Below are 14,169 nucleotides of genomic sequence, written 5' to 3' on the forward strand. Positions count from 1 at the left end.
GCAGCCCATCCCTCTGCAGAGGACACGGGCATCGTCAGCTTGTGGGTGTCTCCTCCACACAGCATCACTGATTGGTTTCACATGGAGAGGAAATTTCGACCTTGATGCTTTCCAATGCATTTTTTTGACTATTTGTTTTACTTGCAGAAAACACTTTGTTTTACAGATGACGCCAAGGAAAAAAAAAATAAAGAAAAATGGTTGTTCCTCATGAGGAGCCAACTCTGTGGCCAAAGAGTGGTAATAGCCCACGTCCTAATGGCATTAAGGACAGCGTCCTGCCCGGCGGAAGGCTGGTGCTACTGGCACACGGGCTGGGACTTCGAATGCCATTAGGCAGGTGTAGGAGAACGCAGTATTTAAAACCCTGCAAACATCAGAACACACAGCGACCAGTGTATGTACATTGCTTTCCAGAGCATTAAGTAAGAGTGTGTTAGTGTCATCAGGAAAAGAGTCATCCGTCAGAGCTAAGGACCAGGACTTTTCAGAGAGAATATCTGACGTCAGAGACAGAGCCTCCATCTCAGCTAGAGGGATCTGAAGGGAGAGATGATTAAGCATAAGAAACCAGGACACAAATCTTCAGAGAAAAAAGTATCATAATCTAAACACTTCTAAACACTAAAGCAATATCCCTGCGGTGGGAGCAGCTACATCATACACATTGTTACCAGGGACAGAACATTAAAGAAATGGAATATAACAAAGAAATGACAAGAAAAGTGGAACATTTGTACTTAAATGCTTACCAAGGAGTTGTGAGGGAGTTTAAAGGCATACACTAATGCCAGCACTGCGTGCTGGTGTCCTCCTGCCTAAGTGAAGTGGCAAAAGCAACATTACCTTCCTATGGGTGCCATCCGCCCTCCCAATTAGGGTCGGGCACAAGAGGCTGTGCCACCCCCTGCCTTCCATGCAGTGTCCTGTGGGGGGTGCAGGGGCTGCCCTCAATGTGCTCTGGCAGAGAACATCCCTGTGCTGGGTCTGTTTGCAGTCCCTGTGCCTCCTGCCATGGGTCGCCTGCAGCTCAGACACCCGCACACTGTCATGGGCGTCCCAGCAAATTCCTTCTGTTTCCCAGCTATCCCTGAGCATTGCTTTCCCATACCCTCTATATTTGAAAAGTCTTTCAACAGCACCGTGCTTTCCAGCAGAAAGCACAGAGGCCCAGATTGGCTGCTCTTGAGTTATCCCAGGGCTGGACTCTCTCGCTCCAAAGAAATTGACATCGGTGGGCTGAAATAAAGCTGGTGATAAACAAACTGTGAGTGGCTGCAATAAGCCTCTCCCCAGAGCTCCGTGGGATGCCCGTGGGCAACGCATGAGAGACGCTCTGCAGTTCCTCCTGACTTCCCACGGGGAGCCCAAAGAGGCAGCACTGGGACAGCAGCAGCGCAGGGATGGTGATCCCAAATGGGGATGGCAGTGGGGTTGGCAGGAGGGAGCTGTGCATACCACAGTGCTTTCAGTGCTGCTCCATGTTCCTGACTGCCCTGAGAACGTGACAAATGTTGCGAGCAGGAAAGCCAAAAGGTAAACAAAACAGCCTCCCATCTCCCAGAATTGGGTTTGAGGCAGTCAAAACATTTGGTTGGAAATATCCAAATGATTTATAGGTTTGTTAATTGCAGCAAGAAAAAAAAATACAAATCTAGCTTAAATTTTCAAAGGAAAAGTCATTGCAAAGCAGAGCGCTATATTTTTTCATTACATAAAAACGTCAAACAGAAGCCTGTTTTTGCTGCAGCAGCACTTCCTGCGAGTGCAGTTGTGACAGCAGCTTCCCAAGCAGCTCTGATGAGCGCCGCGCTGCCCTGCCTGCCAGCCTGAGCCACCCAGCACAGCTCCGAGGGACGCAGCTCTGCTCCTTACCAACACTTGTCCCTAGCGAACCTCCAAGGTGGACAATTTCAAGCGCTGGGAGCTCGTAAATAAGCACAGCGATTTAGCAAGGAAAATTCTGCTATTTGGAGCCAGAAAGAAATGGAGAAATAAGGAATTTGCTCAATTCCAAACGCAGAAAAAGGCATGTTTGAATTGCTGTTATGGCTGCTGCTGTGAGCGAGGGGAAATATTTGCTCAGGAGAATAGTGTGCTTGGAAAAGAAGGGTTTTTATTCTAAGTAAATGAACTAATTTTAAACGAGTACTACAGCCCCTATTCGAGAAAGTGCTGGAGCACGCTGCTGCCTGAGGACATCATTAGGGGCTGCCTCGCCTCTGAGCTCAGCGCAGATCAGAGATGAGGATCTCATTCACACTGACCCACTTGCAAGAAGCCTCTTTAGGAAAACATTCAGAACTGGATTTTACTGACTCCTGTCAGTAGGAGTGAAATGCAGAGATCACTTCCTGATCCCCCTCTGCTCAGGCTCTCCTCTGGATCAGCTCACACTGTCCTCCCAGCTCCGGGTGGGAGCAAGAAGCCAACACAAGAACCCCACCGGAGGATGCTGCATTCTCCTTACAACACTCATGAGCAGTACATACAATGAAAAGCTTCTCTCTGCGCTGGAGACAGAAACTCAAAGCTTGTGATTCTCCTCTCGCATCGGTATATACAGCTTCATAAAATCAGATATTACCTCGACGCCCACAGAACGATCCTTCAAAACCCCTGTGACTGCATTACACAAAGCAAAGAACTCTGACTCTCTATTAAAGGTCTCAGTGAAATCGAGTTTGGATGGAGACTTTGCAGGAAAGGAATATTAACCTGGTTCTCAGAGCTGTAATACTCGGGAGCAGGGAGGGCATAGTGATGGCACACAGAGCCTGACAGGTTGTCCATCAGCTTCAGCTCTCCTTCCAGAGACTCCTGGATCAGCAGGGATATGGTATCAAACAAGTGCCTTTCCTAGGAGGGGTGTGTGCATGCAGAAGGGAAGGGCCGAGCAAAGAGAGGGACGGAGACAGAGAGAAAGAAGGACAGTGTGGAAAACCCAAACGAGTAAAAGGGAGAGAAAAAAAGGAAAACAGGATAGAAGGGAAAGAAGAAAAAAGACAAACATTAATGGAGAATAGCAGTAACAAACAACAGGACGGGCAATGTGCGGAGAGAACAGTGCAGTAATATCGCAGTGAGCAGCGGCAGCTTTTCTCCGACCCCGCAGGCAGTGCAGAGCTGAGATGGGAGCTGCAGGGTTCTGCTCTCCTGCTCTGAGGTCTGTGTGCCCCAAGAGAACGTTTTGAGCAAAGAGAACCTCTTGTTTAATGCCTCAGTGACGCAGATGAAAATAACCCGACTCGAGGAGGCACTGCCCACAAAAACTGCTGACGCCCAGCACAGCCACACGCCAACCCAAGTGGGCTGAGGCCTCCCACAGTCCTGGCCACCTTCTGCCTCAGCACAGACAGCGGAAGCATCACAGGGCACAGACCCAGCTTTCACAGGCAGCGTGGCAGCAATCTGAGGGCTGAACTTCCCATGTACCAATGCCTGGTGTGCACAGCGCAATGAGGACTGCTGTTACAGTCAGCACACAGTGCAAAAATCCCAGGGACGAGGCAAGCAAAAGAGCATGCTGACCACAGTCCTTGCAGGGTCACGTCCTGGGAATTGCATTCCTCTGCTGCCGTGCTCAGGCATCAGATTTTTCCTGAAGAGTTTGGCTGGCACAATAAATAATTGGAGTGAAATCTCCCAGAGGTTTACGAAGGCTCTGTTTGGGTGAAAGAGCAAGAGAGATGCTCCAGAGATGTTGACCAGAATAAGCCACACTCAGAAGGACAGCTTCAATGGCTGACAGCACCCTCAGCGAGTTCTCCTGCTGCTCTGCAGTTTCCCTTTCTGCCAGTGCAAGGACTGCTGCACGGCAATAGAGCTGAGGATGGTTTGCCAGCGCTCTGCTCAACGTGCACAGCAGCAGTTGGGGCATGTTATTTCTTCCTCGAGAATATAATGAGTCTGGATTTCCCCATATTGCCCTGAACTCCTTTTCGTGTGCCAAGGAGCAGCTCTGGACTCCATCTCCGACAGCAGTGGCTCCTAATGGAACCAGAAACTGCCGGTAGCTTAGAAACTGAAACAAAGCTTAAGCAGAGATTTACTCTTCTCACTCTTGGACTAAAGATCATAAATGAATTTTTCATGCATTAAAATACTCATTAGTCCACCCAGGCAGAGGTCAAGATACGCTGTTGTGAAATCATGATGTAATAAAAGCTAATGAGCTCTGTGTAGGGTTTAACCCGATCCGCCATCAGCTAAGACTAAAAAAAGGGCTGGAGCAATGTTCTTGCATAATTCCAGCACCGCTCCCTCCCAGGGGACACGTCTGGGCCATGACCTCACCTCCCCATCCCTCACACTGAGCTCCATGCAGACGCAGGGCTGGGAGCCTGCTCTGCTGCCCGCTGCCTCCAGCTCTGCTGAGCCCTGGATTATCCCACTGTTAACAGCGTTTTTTCATGAGCTCAATCATGGGGGTGGCTTTTCAATTGAGATTCTATAAAACAAATTTAATACTTAAGCAAAGATTAGCCAAGTTCCATTCCCCTTTTATGTTGCGGTTCGTGGCCGGCATTAGAAAAGCAAACTTATTATGCTCGTAATTTTGCTCTCACAAAGGGCCGAGCCCAGACTCTGCATTAGAGCTAATTTGGAGTTTAGCTCTGGACGGGGCAGCTCAGGCACATCTCCAGAACAAACTGCAAAGCTCTGTGCACCGTGGTGGGCTGCAGCCCTGCCCCTGCTTCCTCCTGGGGTGCCCCACAGAGCAGAGAGGAACGCAAACCTCGGAGCATGGCACCCCTGCTCCCTCACTACCCCTCGTGCACGTCTTCCCCCAGCAGAAACACAAGGCAGCCCCTCCGCACCCCCCAGCCAAGCTTCTCACCATAGGGTAAACTAACGAGAGCTGAGAATCCACCTTGATTTGCAGGGGATGGGGGCATCCACGGGGGCTCTCGGGCCTCTCGCCACCAACGCCGCCCATCCACGTGAAGATGTCCGAGGGGCTGTGCTGGCCAGGGCTGATGGTCTTCATCTCCATCTCCAGTTCTGCCTCGAGCTCTGCCTCCTCTTTAGCCTCCTTGTTGCTCTCCTCCAGGTGCTTCATGAGCACAGCTATCACCACATTCACCAGGACAAACTGGGCCGTCAGCACAAAGGAGACGAAGTAGATGGGCGAGATGACGGTGTTGTAGCAGGTGGATTCCTGGTCGCAGTCTCGCAGGGTGTCCTGAAAACAGGAGAATAAGACTGAGGGCTGTGAGGAGGCTCTGGGCTGCCAGCACAGTTCCAGCGCCTCGATTCACAAAGCCCATTCTGCAACGCTAAAGACCAAACACAGCAGCGCGGTGCACAGCTCCCAGGCACAGCAGGGCGCACTGCCGTCCACCAGCTGCCCTGCGGACACCATTCCCCATGTTCACAGGGGGACGATGCACTGCGACCAGCTGGCCCTGTGTGCACAAGGCAGCTTTCACAACAGCACGGCTTTACGGCTGTCCACAAGGAGAGGTTTGCTCCCAGAAATAGGAGTTTTCCCAGAAAGTAAATGAATAAATAAATAAAATTTAAAAAACCCACGAAGCCACAACAAAGGAACACCAACAGTTGTAACTGCGGGCTTTTAAGGAAACACAAAGCTAAACCAACAGGCCTAACTGGAATGAACTCATGTAACTTCAGAGAGGCGTCCCTTTATTTTTTCCCCTCTGTTTTCATGCGGTTCTCTCTAGAAAAAGGAATATACGGAGCATGCAGAAGGCTGCAGCATTGGCCCACCTCCAGGCCAACCTCACAGTGCTGGGCAGGAGGAGACAGGGCACGGTTGGAGCAGCTAGCTGTGGTACGTGGACCAATGCCACCAGTCATTTGGCAGGATAAGAAGTAGCGGCCTCACAGTGCGCCGGGGGGCTCAGGTTGGGCATCAGGAACAATTTCTTCTCCTAGATAGCAAGGATGCAGCGGCACAGCTGCACAGAAGTGGGGTCGTGCCCCGGGGCTGCTGAGCACCACGGAGATGTGGCACTGAGGGATGCGGTCGGTGGGGTGGTGGGGTGGATGGCCATAGAGGGCTCTTCCAACCCAACCGATTCTGTGATTCTAAGTTTTGGGGGCCCCTCACCTTCATTATCCCGTTCCAGTTGTCCCCGGTGGAGACGCGGAACAGGGTGAGGAAGGCCATGCCGAAGTTGCGGAAGGTGGCGTGTCGGCCCAGCCCCTCACAGGGGTGTGTGTCATCGCACTCTGCAGGACAAACACAGCAATGAGACGCCGCTCACCAGCGCCCAGCCGGCACGGGGCAGGGCTGCACTCACCCAGGTCACCAAAGAGCTCCACTCCAAGAGCTGCAAATATGAAAAACAACAACATGAAGAGAAGACCCAGATTCCCCACCTGGAAAGAGAAAAAGAAACGGGGGGAAAAAAAACACAAAAAAAGAACATTCATTGATTTTTTTGTTCCAGACCTGTTTCTTGCTGTATTCTTTAATCCAAAACTTAAATTGCTTCAGGGGGAAAATGACCTCAATGTGAGGACTGTATCTCAGACTGTGCTTCGGAAGGGAAATGTGATTATCTAATGACAGCAGAGATAAAATGATTAGCATTCCTCCGCAACAAACACAGCCGTGGGCCGGAGGAGGCGGTGCTGAGGCAGGGGGTTACCTGGGGCAGCGCTTGCATCACGGTGTCCAGCAGAGCCCTCATCCCTACAGCCATCTTCAGCAGCTTCAGCACTGAGGAAAACACAGGCATGATATGGTGACAGCAGCATTGGTACGGGGCAGCAAACCCCATCCCTCTCACAGGGTTGCAGGAGGAGAAATGTGAAATGATGGCAAGTGTTCTCTGCTAGCCACTACAGCTCCTGCCCTTTGACACCGCTCCTGGTTGCTTGGATACTGCTGAAATCCTGTGCCCTGCAGCATCACCCATCCTGAGAGCTGAGGAAGCACCGCCGTTCTGCCCGGCCTTCCTCTCCCCTCTCCCTGGGATGGCACTCTGGCACCCAGCGGGAGCACAGGGCCACAATGTTGGCTGCGGCAAGTGAGCCAAACAATGAGGTTAAGAGTAAAAGGCAGCTTCCCTTCCAACTCTGCTTTAAAGCTTCTGGCCGGGAGGAGCGGTGCCCTTTGGTGCCTCTCACAGCACTGTGCACACCAGGTTTGTTCCCAGTGGGTTTAAACCCAGCAAAAGAGATGACAGAGAGCATCATTCCCCCCACTTCACCACTGCATCCCCCTTCTCCCCCCTCTTTCTTTCCCTGTGCTGTGAGCAGCTGTTTCCCAGCTCTGGGGCCACTTTCCCACTTCCATAGGCTGCCCACTTGCAAATGCGTATATCAGAACCTCAGTGAATCACATCTCTTCCAGGAGGCTGCATACCCAGTTGGAAAATGTATGTATTTTTAATTCTGAAAGGGATCCAATGCACAGGAAAAACACATTTTCCCCCACCCCTTGAGACACAGCAGCATCTCATTTCTTCCCAGTTCCCTCTTTGCTTAGAAGAGGGCTGCAATCACAGCAATTACACCTCAGAGCACAACAGTGCCCTTCAGGAGAGCCTGGCAGTACTTTATTTAGAGCCTGAGCACTCACATTTTGCATCTCTGTCATTTGGACCCACGAAGTTCTGCTGGGAAAGCTCCGGCCCTAAAGGAGCTGCCTTCCCAGCCCAGTACATGCTGTTGCAGTGCGGAAGGAGAGATGGATGCACGGTGACAAGGCATGCTTTGTCACAGTGTGGAGAGATGTAAAGTCTCATGGGAAATTAAATTTATTAGATGCTTGTCTTTTAAAGCCAATGCACTCAGGCTGATGTTCTGCAATCCCTGTTAGAGACGACTTTCATTTGACTGGCATGGTTTCCCAGGTACATCTCTGGGAGTTACAACCACAGCTATTTGTCTTTTAGTTCTAAGCTTTCAGCTTCAAGTTCCCTTAAGATAGAAACACACGGTCAGTCGGCTCAGCTCTTTGGCTCCTCGCAACTATTTTCCTCCATTGTTCTGTTATTTGTTTACAGAGTGCCGATGCCAGAGCTATGCACATTGTGATGAGGATGTGCCCCGCCACTGTTTCCCAACACTTAACTCTCTCCTGGAGGGGACCCTGCACCTCAATACAAGCAAATTCTGCTTAATTTGTCTCACCTCGAGCAATCCTGAGAACCCTCATGATTCGGATAATAGTGGGGTTAATTGGGAGCGAAGCATTCACCTCAATCTCTTCCAAAGTGATACCCATGATAGACAGCAGCACAATTGCCAGATCTAACTGGTTCCATCTGGAGACAACACAAAATGAAGTTTAACATCTACTAAGAAGCTGGCAACAGGAGGCAGCTTGTTTCACACGAATTCCAGGCATTTCAATGGTTCTCACACTCAAATGAATCTGAGCATTTTTCTAGGGTATTATACAAAAGCAGTTATGTTATGAAATCATTATAATTAACACAGCTTGTTATAAAATCAGCCAATGGCCAACGATGCTCTTGGCTGAAGGGAATGAGAAACAAAGCAGTTCTGCATCCAGAGGCTGTGGAACTGAGGGGTGATGCTGGAGCTGCTGACGGCCCCTGCTTTGCAGCACACAGGGCTCGCTGTGGGCTTGCCTGGGAGGAGCAGCCTGTCCTTGTAGCATGGCCTGCTCTGGGCGTAAAACAAGCCCTGAGGGGTTATGAGAGGGGAAATCTGAGAAAAATGTCATTCTGTACGCTGCTCAGCATCTGCGTGAAAAGAGGTCCTTTCCCTCCTCGGTTTCTGCTCAGGAGCAGATTTTCTCTCTCAGGACAATCTGTTCTCACTCACCCGGCCCTCCTGGTTCTGCAGGCACGCTGCTGGTGTCAGGAGGAGATCTGCTGCCCAGCACTGCCTTGTTGTCCGTTTGTCTGCCCACCACACGGATGCACGTCACACACCTCCTCATGCACACTCCTCCCTCCAGCCCCCACCCCAGCCCAGTTCCAACCACCACACCGAGAAGCTTTCCCTCGTGTTACATGGCTAACACCAGGAGGGTCACCGGGCTCTAAAACCCCGACCTTGGGCAGCTGTGTCCTGCAGCCCCCAGGCAGCCAAGCTGCAGCCTGTGTTACCTGTCTTGGAAGAAGCGACGGAACCCGAAGGCAATGAGCTTGGAAACAGACTCCAGGACAAAGATAACGGTGAAGATGTAATTGCAAATCTTCAGGGCTTCGTCGAGAACCTGTGGTGAGGACAGAGCACAGAAGTTGGGTGCCAGCTCTGTGCCAGCAGGCCTGCCTTCACCATGTTCCAGCAGAGCTGCTGAGTCCCTAACAGGAAAAAAGGCTCAGCAGGATGACAAATGTCCCACCAAGATCATCTGCTCCAACCATCAACCCATTCTCACCATCTGCAAGCAGACCAGAATGGTCCTATGGCCATGGTCCAGCCCTCTGTGCTGTCATCCCACAGCACACCAACCTCAGGGTCATTACGCAGATGCTGCATACCAGAGGCTTAGAGACAAAATGTGATTTTCCTAAAGAAAATTAAAAACAAAAACCTGCCCAGCACAGTTATGATACAAGAGAAATCATGGCTGCAGAGCGGCAGCGAGATGCAACGCCCTCACGAGATTCCAGCGCAGGCTCTGCAGCCAAAAGCATTGCTCATCACCAACCGACTGAATCACACAGGAGCTGTCGGGGCTGTTTGAAGGTGACCCAAACAGAAGAAATAAACTGGGCTTGTGCCTTTCCACTTTTTGGCTCCTTTATGATAGGCTGGAGGATATTTTTCCCTGCATTTAATGTTTTTGTTTTTTTTAAACATTAAGTATTCAAACCCTGTGTAGTTTTAGAGAATATTTCCTTCTATTGTGTGCTGTATTTGTTCATTCTGAAAGTAGCTAATAAAAATAAGTACAAGTTATATGGCAAAAGCACCTATTTCCATCTCCTACTTACGCACAAGAGGCTTGATGGCCCAGGACAGGCTGTTTTTATTTCCAGAATATGACCCAAACCCAGAACTGAGCACACTAATACATTAAAATGTATTTTAAGGACCGGCATAGAACCCAGTGCCTGTGAAAATTAAGCCCTATGGGACTTTGGGAGAAACTTTGCAAAGCAGAAAGCTTTCATAAATGCAATTTGTTTTCCCCTTTTTCTCCTTTTTTTTTTTTTTTTTTTGGTGCAAACATTCAATCAAACAGAGGGTTTTAATAACGATCCTTTGTAGCTAACGAAACAAATGCTCTCCCAGCCCAACTGCCAGAGCAGTCACCTCGCACCTAACCAGAGGGCAGAGGTGCAACAGGCCCCATCCGTACGGATGGATACGGCCTGAAGGCAGGGACAGGATGGACACCTCCAGCCCAGGGACGGGCATGGTGAGCAGGGCCCCAGACCAAAGAGCAGAAGCGCCCTGAATCGCGCCCACCAGCCACAGCACACTGACCTTGGGCTGCTGGTAGTGCTCCATGGCCATGGTGATCACGTTGAGGCCGATGACGCCGGTGATGAACAAATCCAGGTAATGGCTGGTGCACATCTGGTGGATCAGGAAGCGGAAGCGGGAGTAATCCGAATAGTAGGGCTTGCACTGTGCTTCTGCAGCGGGAGGAGAGCCGAGAGCACGGCGAGTCACTCCTCTGTGCCTCCATGCAGCCAACGCACCCTCACCTCCCACGCTGACAAACTCTAGACTGATTACAGCAACATGCTGTCGTCTTCTTCCCCTCCCTCCCCCTCTGCTGCCACGTTACCACCTTTAATGCACAGCAGGGCTCCTGTCAGCTTACATCCATTAAACACCTTCAGCGGGACATGCGCTATACTCAGCCTTACGGCATCAGGGATGAGGTGAGCTGGGATCATTGTGCTGAGGAGTGTTCTCACCATTGGGAAATTTCAATTAAGTTTAAATTAAGCCGACAATTTTTGTTGCTGCTGAGCTTAGAAAGTCCCCAAAGCATCCAAAAGCCCAATTAGCAGTCAGATGCCAGGGACAGATTTTAGTACCAGTGGCTTAGAAATAAAGGGCGTTCAGTTAGCGGTGGGCTTTGAAAGAGAAGTAATTTGGTCCTATTATGTTCTTTGCAGTAAACTGCAGAGAGAACGAAATTCAACACTTGGGCTGTCGAGCCGTGAAGAAGGGACCATAAAAATACCACGGGAAACTGATCAGTCAGCCTCAGCCGTTAGGAAATAACGGCTCTCCGTTTTATACCAGATTACCGAGGCACAGATTTCGCTGTACAACTCATTCCCAGGTCAGGCTGCCTCAGAACGACACGTGCTCTTAGACCCCAAATGTTCCCACGGATAAACTCATTTACTCACCTAATCTCTAATGAGGAAATGCTAAGGCTGAGTATATCATTCAGTACCATTTTCAAGGAGGCATTATAATGCAGATTGAAGTGGAAAGGACTGTCTTGAATATGTCAGAGTGTAACATTACTCTACTAATTAGATGATCAACCGGTTACGAAAATCGTTGAGCTGTAAGAATTACACGGCTTGATATTTTCTGCTCGTGTACAGCCTGATGCATTACACCGAGCAGAAAGTTGGGCAGAACGGAGCTGTGAAGGCTGGGCTTCAGCTGCCCTCGGGGAAGACTAATTTTAGAAGATTAAGTTTTGCCTGGAAATAGAATTCGCTTTGTCAATAGTCAGAGGCATTGCAATCAAAGCCATAGGCTGCATGGCTTTGTGCACTCCCTGCTTCACAACAGGATCCTGAAAATCAGAGTTGCTTTGGTTTTTCCATAGAGACAGGCTTTTCCCCTACAGCCCGGGCACCAGAGAGACAAACCAGCGAGAGGTTTTATTCTGTAGGTGTTTGGAATGGCCACAGTTTGGCCTCAGCACAGTCACATTGAAGGCAGTGTTAACATTCCCTTTCTGCCCTGCAACGCTTGGGTGCTTGAGGTGATCTGTGCTGGAGAGCTAAAGCACAGCGTGGATGGAAAGGCCTGCACAATGAATTTCCACGCTGCACCTACTGAGTGCTTATAAAGAAGCAGAGCAGCAGCTGCTGACTCACTCATAAGCCTATGTCAGATATCTTGGAATCTGCATAAATCTCCATAAAGTCAAGATATCTCGATCACATTATGCTAAGTTATGAGTAGCAAATTAACTAAAATGTTTGAATACAATTAAGTCAGGAACAGGACCTATTTTTATGAACCAACTTATCATCTCAGTAAGAAACACCATCGTAATTGGATCACTTCTCTACATTTATGTCTAATTCACATTCAAAAAGAAAAAATGTCAGGGTTTCTGCCTTTTCTTGCAGTGGATTTACTTATGAATAATCACACTGGAATTCATGTTTTTTCAGCTTTGATTGACAGGTTATTCCAAATCCTACAGAATAGCACCGCACCGTTAGAACAGAGAGAGGATTTAGAGAGAGGCTGTAAACCGTCCCCTGCGCAGGGATCTGCACCTGGATGAGCTGCTGTGTGACCTTATAAGCAGGGTTGCTAATTGCTCATCTACCTCCCCCCTCCCTGCAGCACCAAGGCTCTGCCTCGCCTTTCCCAGCACATCCTCAGGGTTTCCACAGCCCAACATCTCCGGGTGCCGCCTTAGAAAACTGCTGTTGGTAAACACTTTGTCCTTCACCATTAACTTCACGAGGAGGGGATTTGTCAACCCTGTTTATAAATCAGACCAGCGCTCATCGCACCGTGCTCTGCATGCTGGCCATGCAAATCAGTGCAGCACTGAGATCACCTGGTGATGAACCAGCCGCACACCCACAGCATGCTGCCCGACACACAGCACTGTGCCTAGGGAGGCAGGGAGCTCCTGCTGTCGTCTGAGTGCCACTTCTATAGGAGCAGAGCGTTTCTGCACACCCATCGGGTGCTACTGGTGCGTAATTATCCAGTGCAAAGCCCCTGCCCCCTATTGCACAGTGTTCTTTGGAATTACTGCAGTAAAGATCTAAACAATACCAACATCTTGGGAAATACAGACATCTGTTAAACTCCAGGTGGTGAACTTCACAACTAACACAACACCACATTACTGTACTGTTACAATACACTGTGTCAAGAACAACAAGAGCTCTGGGTTAGTCTCGGTTATCACTGAAAGGTTAACTGGCTTCCCGGCACACGTGGTGTTAAAGAAACAAGGAGAGCAAATGAACAAAGAAAGAATGGGCAGAATGAGAGAAAATGGGAAAATACAGCAAAAGCCCACTACGAAACATCAGGCTGGTAAACAGGATGTAAATCAAGCTGCTTCACCATGGCTGCAGGCCAGGAGCAGGGGCGAGGGAGCTGCCTCAGCTGGAGATGAGCTCCTCTGGACACAAGCAGCTCAGGCTGCAGGTCCCGAGCAGTTTCCTCCTAGCCCAGGTAGGAAGGTGATCCAGCAGAGGGAGACGGTGGTCCTGGGAGCCCACCTGCTTCTCCCCCCCTAGAGACAGGCTCTGTAGGGCTGCAGCAGTTGGGTCGATGCCTGGCACAGCAGCATCAGCCTTCAGCTTATCACTGTTACGAGTCCTCCACTCAGGCTGTTTCCCAAGCAGGGTTTCCCTGCTCCTCCCTGCAGCACCACATGGGATGGGGAGCACAGGCAATGCCTGCCAATGGCTGGGAGCAGAATGCTGCAGCCTTCCTGGCACATCCGAGCATCTCACTGTGCTCTGACCTCAGTTTCCCCCCCCCAGCCCACTGCCTAAGGCAATGCTACTGATGAACCCGCTGCACCCCCCGCCCCACAGTGCCCCGCTGCAGGAGGTGGGATGCAGAAGGGCCTGGGGGACAGTCCTGGGGGCACTGTGCAGATACGACAGCCCCGTAACTGCAGGCCCTCCCTGGCTGCAGGACAGCTGGTGTCACCGCTGGCGCAGGGCTGCCTCCCAATATTGCCCTGTCAAGAGAGAAATTGCTGCTTTCCCCAAAGTGCCTTTGCAGCCAGAGCTGTGTGGGCACAGGAAATTGGAATTCACGAGAGTGGGACAATTTCATTACAGTCTCCTCTGGCTTTTCCCTTCGTCTCTAATAAGGGAATTAACTCCTTCACAGGTCTGGGTATATCTGGAGGACAGCAGCAAGCCGTGAGCAATGAGCCTGTGACGCAGCTGGATTTACAAACTGTATCAGGAATATTATTAGGTTAAAAAGTAGTTTGCACTGAAGGAACTTTTTGCTTTTTCTATTTATACAGAGCATTTTACTTGGCTTTTATTGTACTGAATGGATTTATATTAA

The 14,169-nt window shown here is 50.1% G+C and overlaps 1 protein-coding gene across 17 annotated transcripts in view; it reads right to left on the bottom strand.

The window, feature by feature from the left end:
- Nucleotides 1–14,169, bottom strand: part of CACNA1G (calcium voltage-gated channel subunit alpha1 G) — a 107,795-nt gene that overhangs the window by 12,672 nt on the left and 80,954 nt on the right. For 8 of the 17 annotated variants that reach the window (XM_048964831.1, XM_048964832.1, XM_048964827.1 and 5 more), the window contains 9 exons: nt 10,387–10,538; nt 9,057–9,166; nt 8,110–8,243; nt 6,621–6,691; nt 6,270–6,348; nt 6,077–6,198; nt 4,874–5,185; nt 2,719–2,859; nt 406–540 (listed from right to left, as the gene is read on the bottom strand). In XM_048964831.1, the coding sequence (XP_048820788.1) occupies nt 406–540; nt 2,719–2,859; nt 4,874–5,185; nt 6,077–6,198; nt 6,270–6,348; nt 6,621–6,691; nt 8,110–8,243; nt 9,057–9,166; nt 10,387–10,538 (1,256 nt within the window). The other 9 variants (XM_048964829.1, XM_048964823.1, XM_048964826.1 and 6 more) reach the window with 5 other exon arrangements.

Source organism: Lagopus muta, chromosome 18, assembly GCF_023343835.1.
Source record: "Lagopus muta isolate bLagMut1 chromosome 18, bLagMut1 primary, whole genome shotgun sequence".
In the NCBI taxonomy this organism is placed as follows: Eukaryota; Metazoa; Chordata; class Aves; order Galliformes; family Phasianidae; genus Lagopus; species Lagopus muta.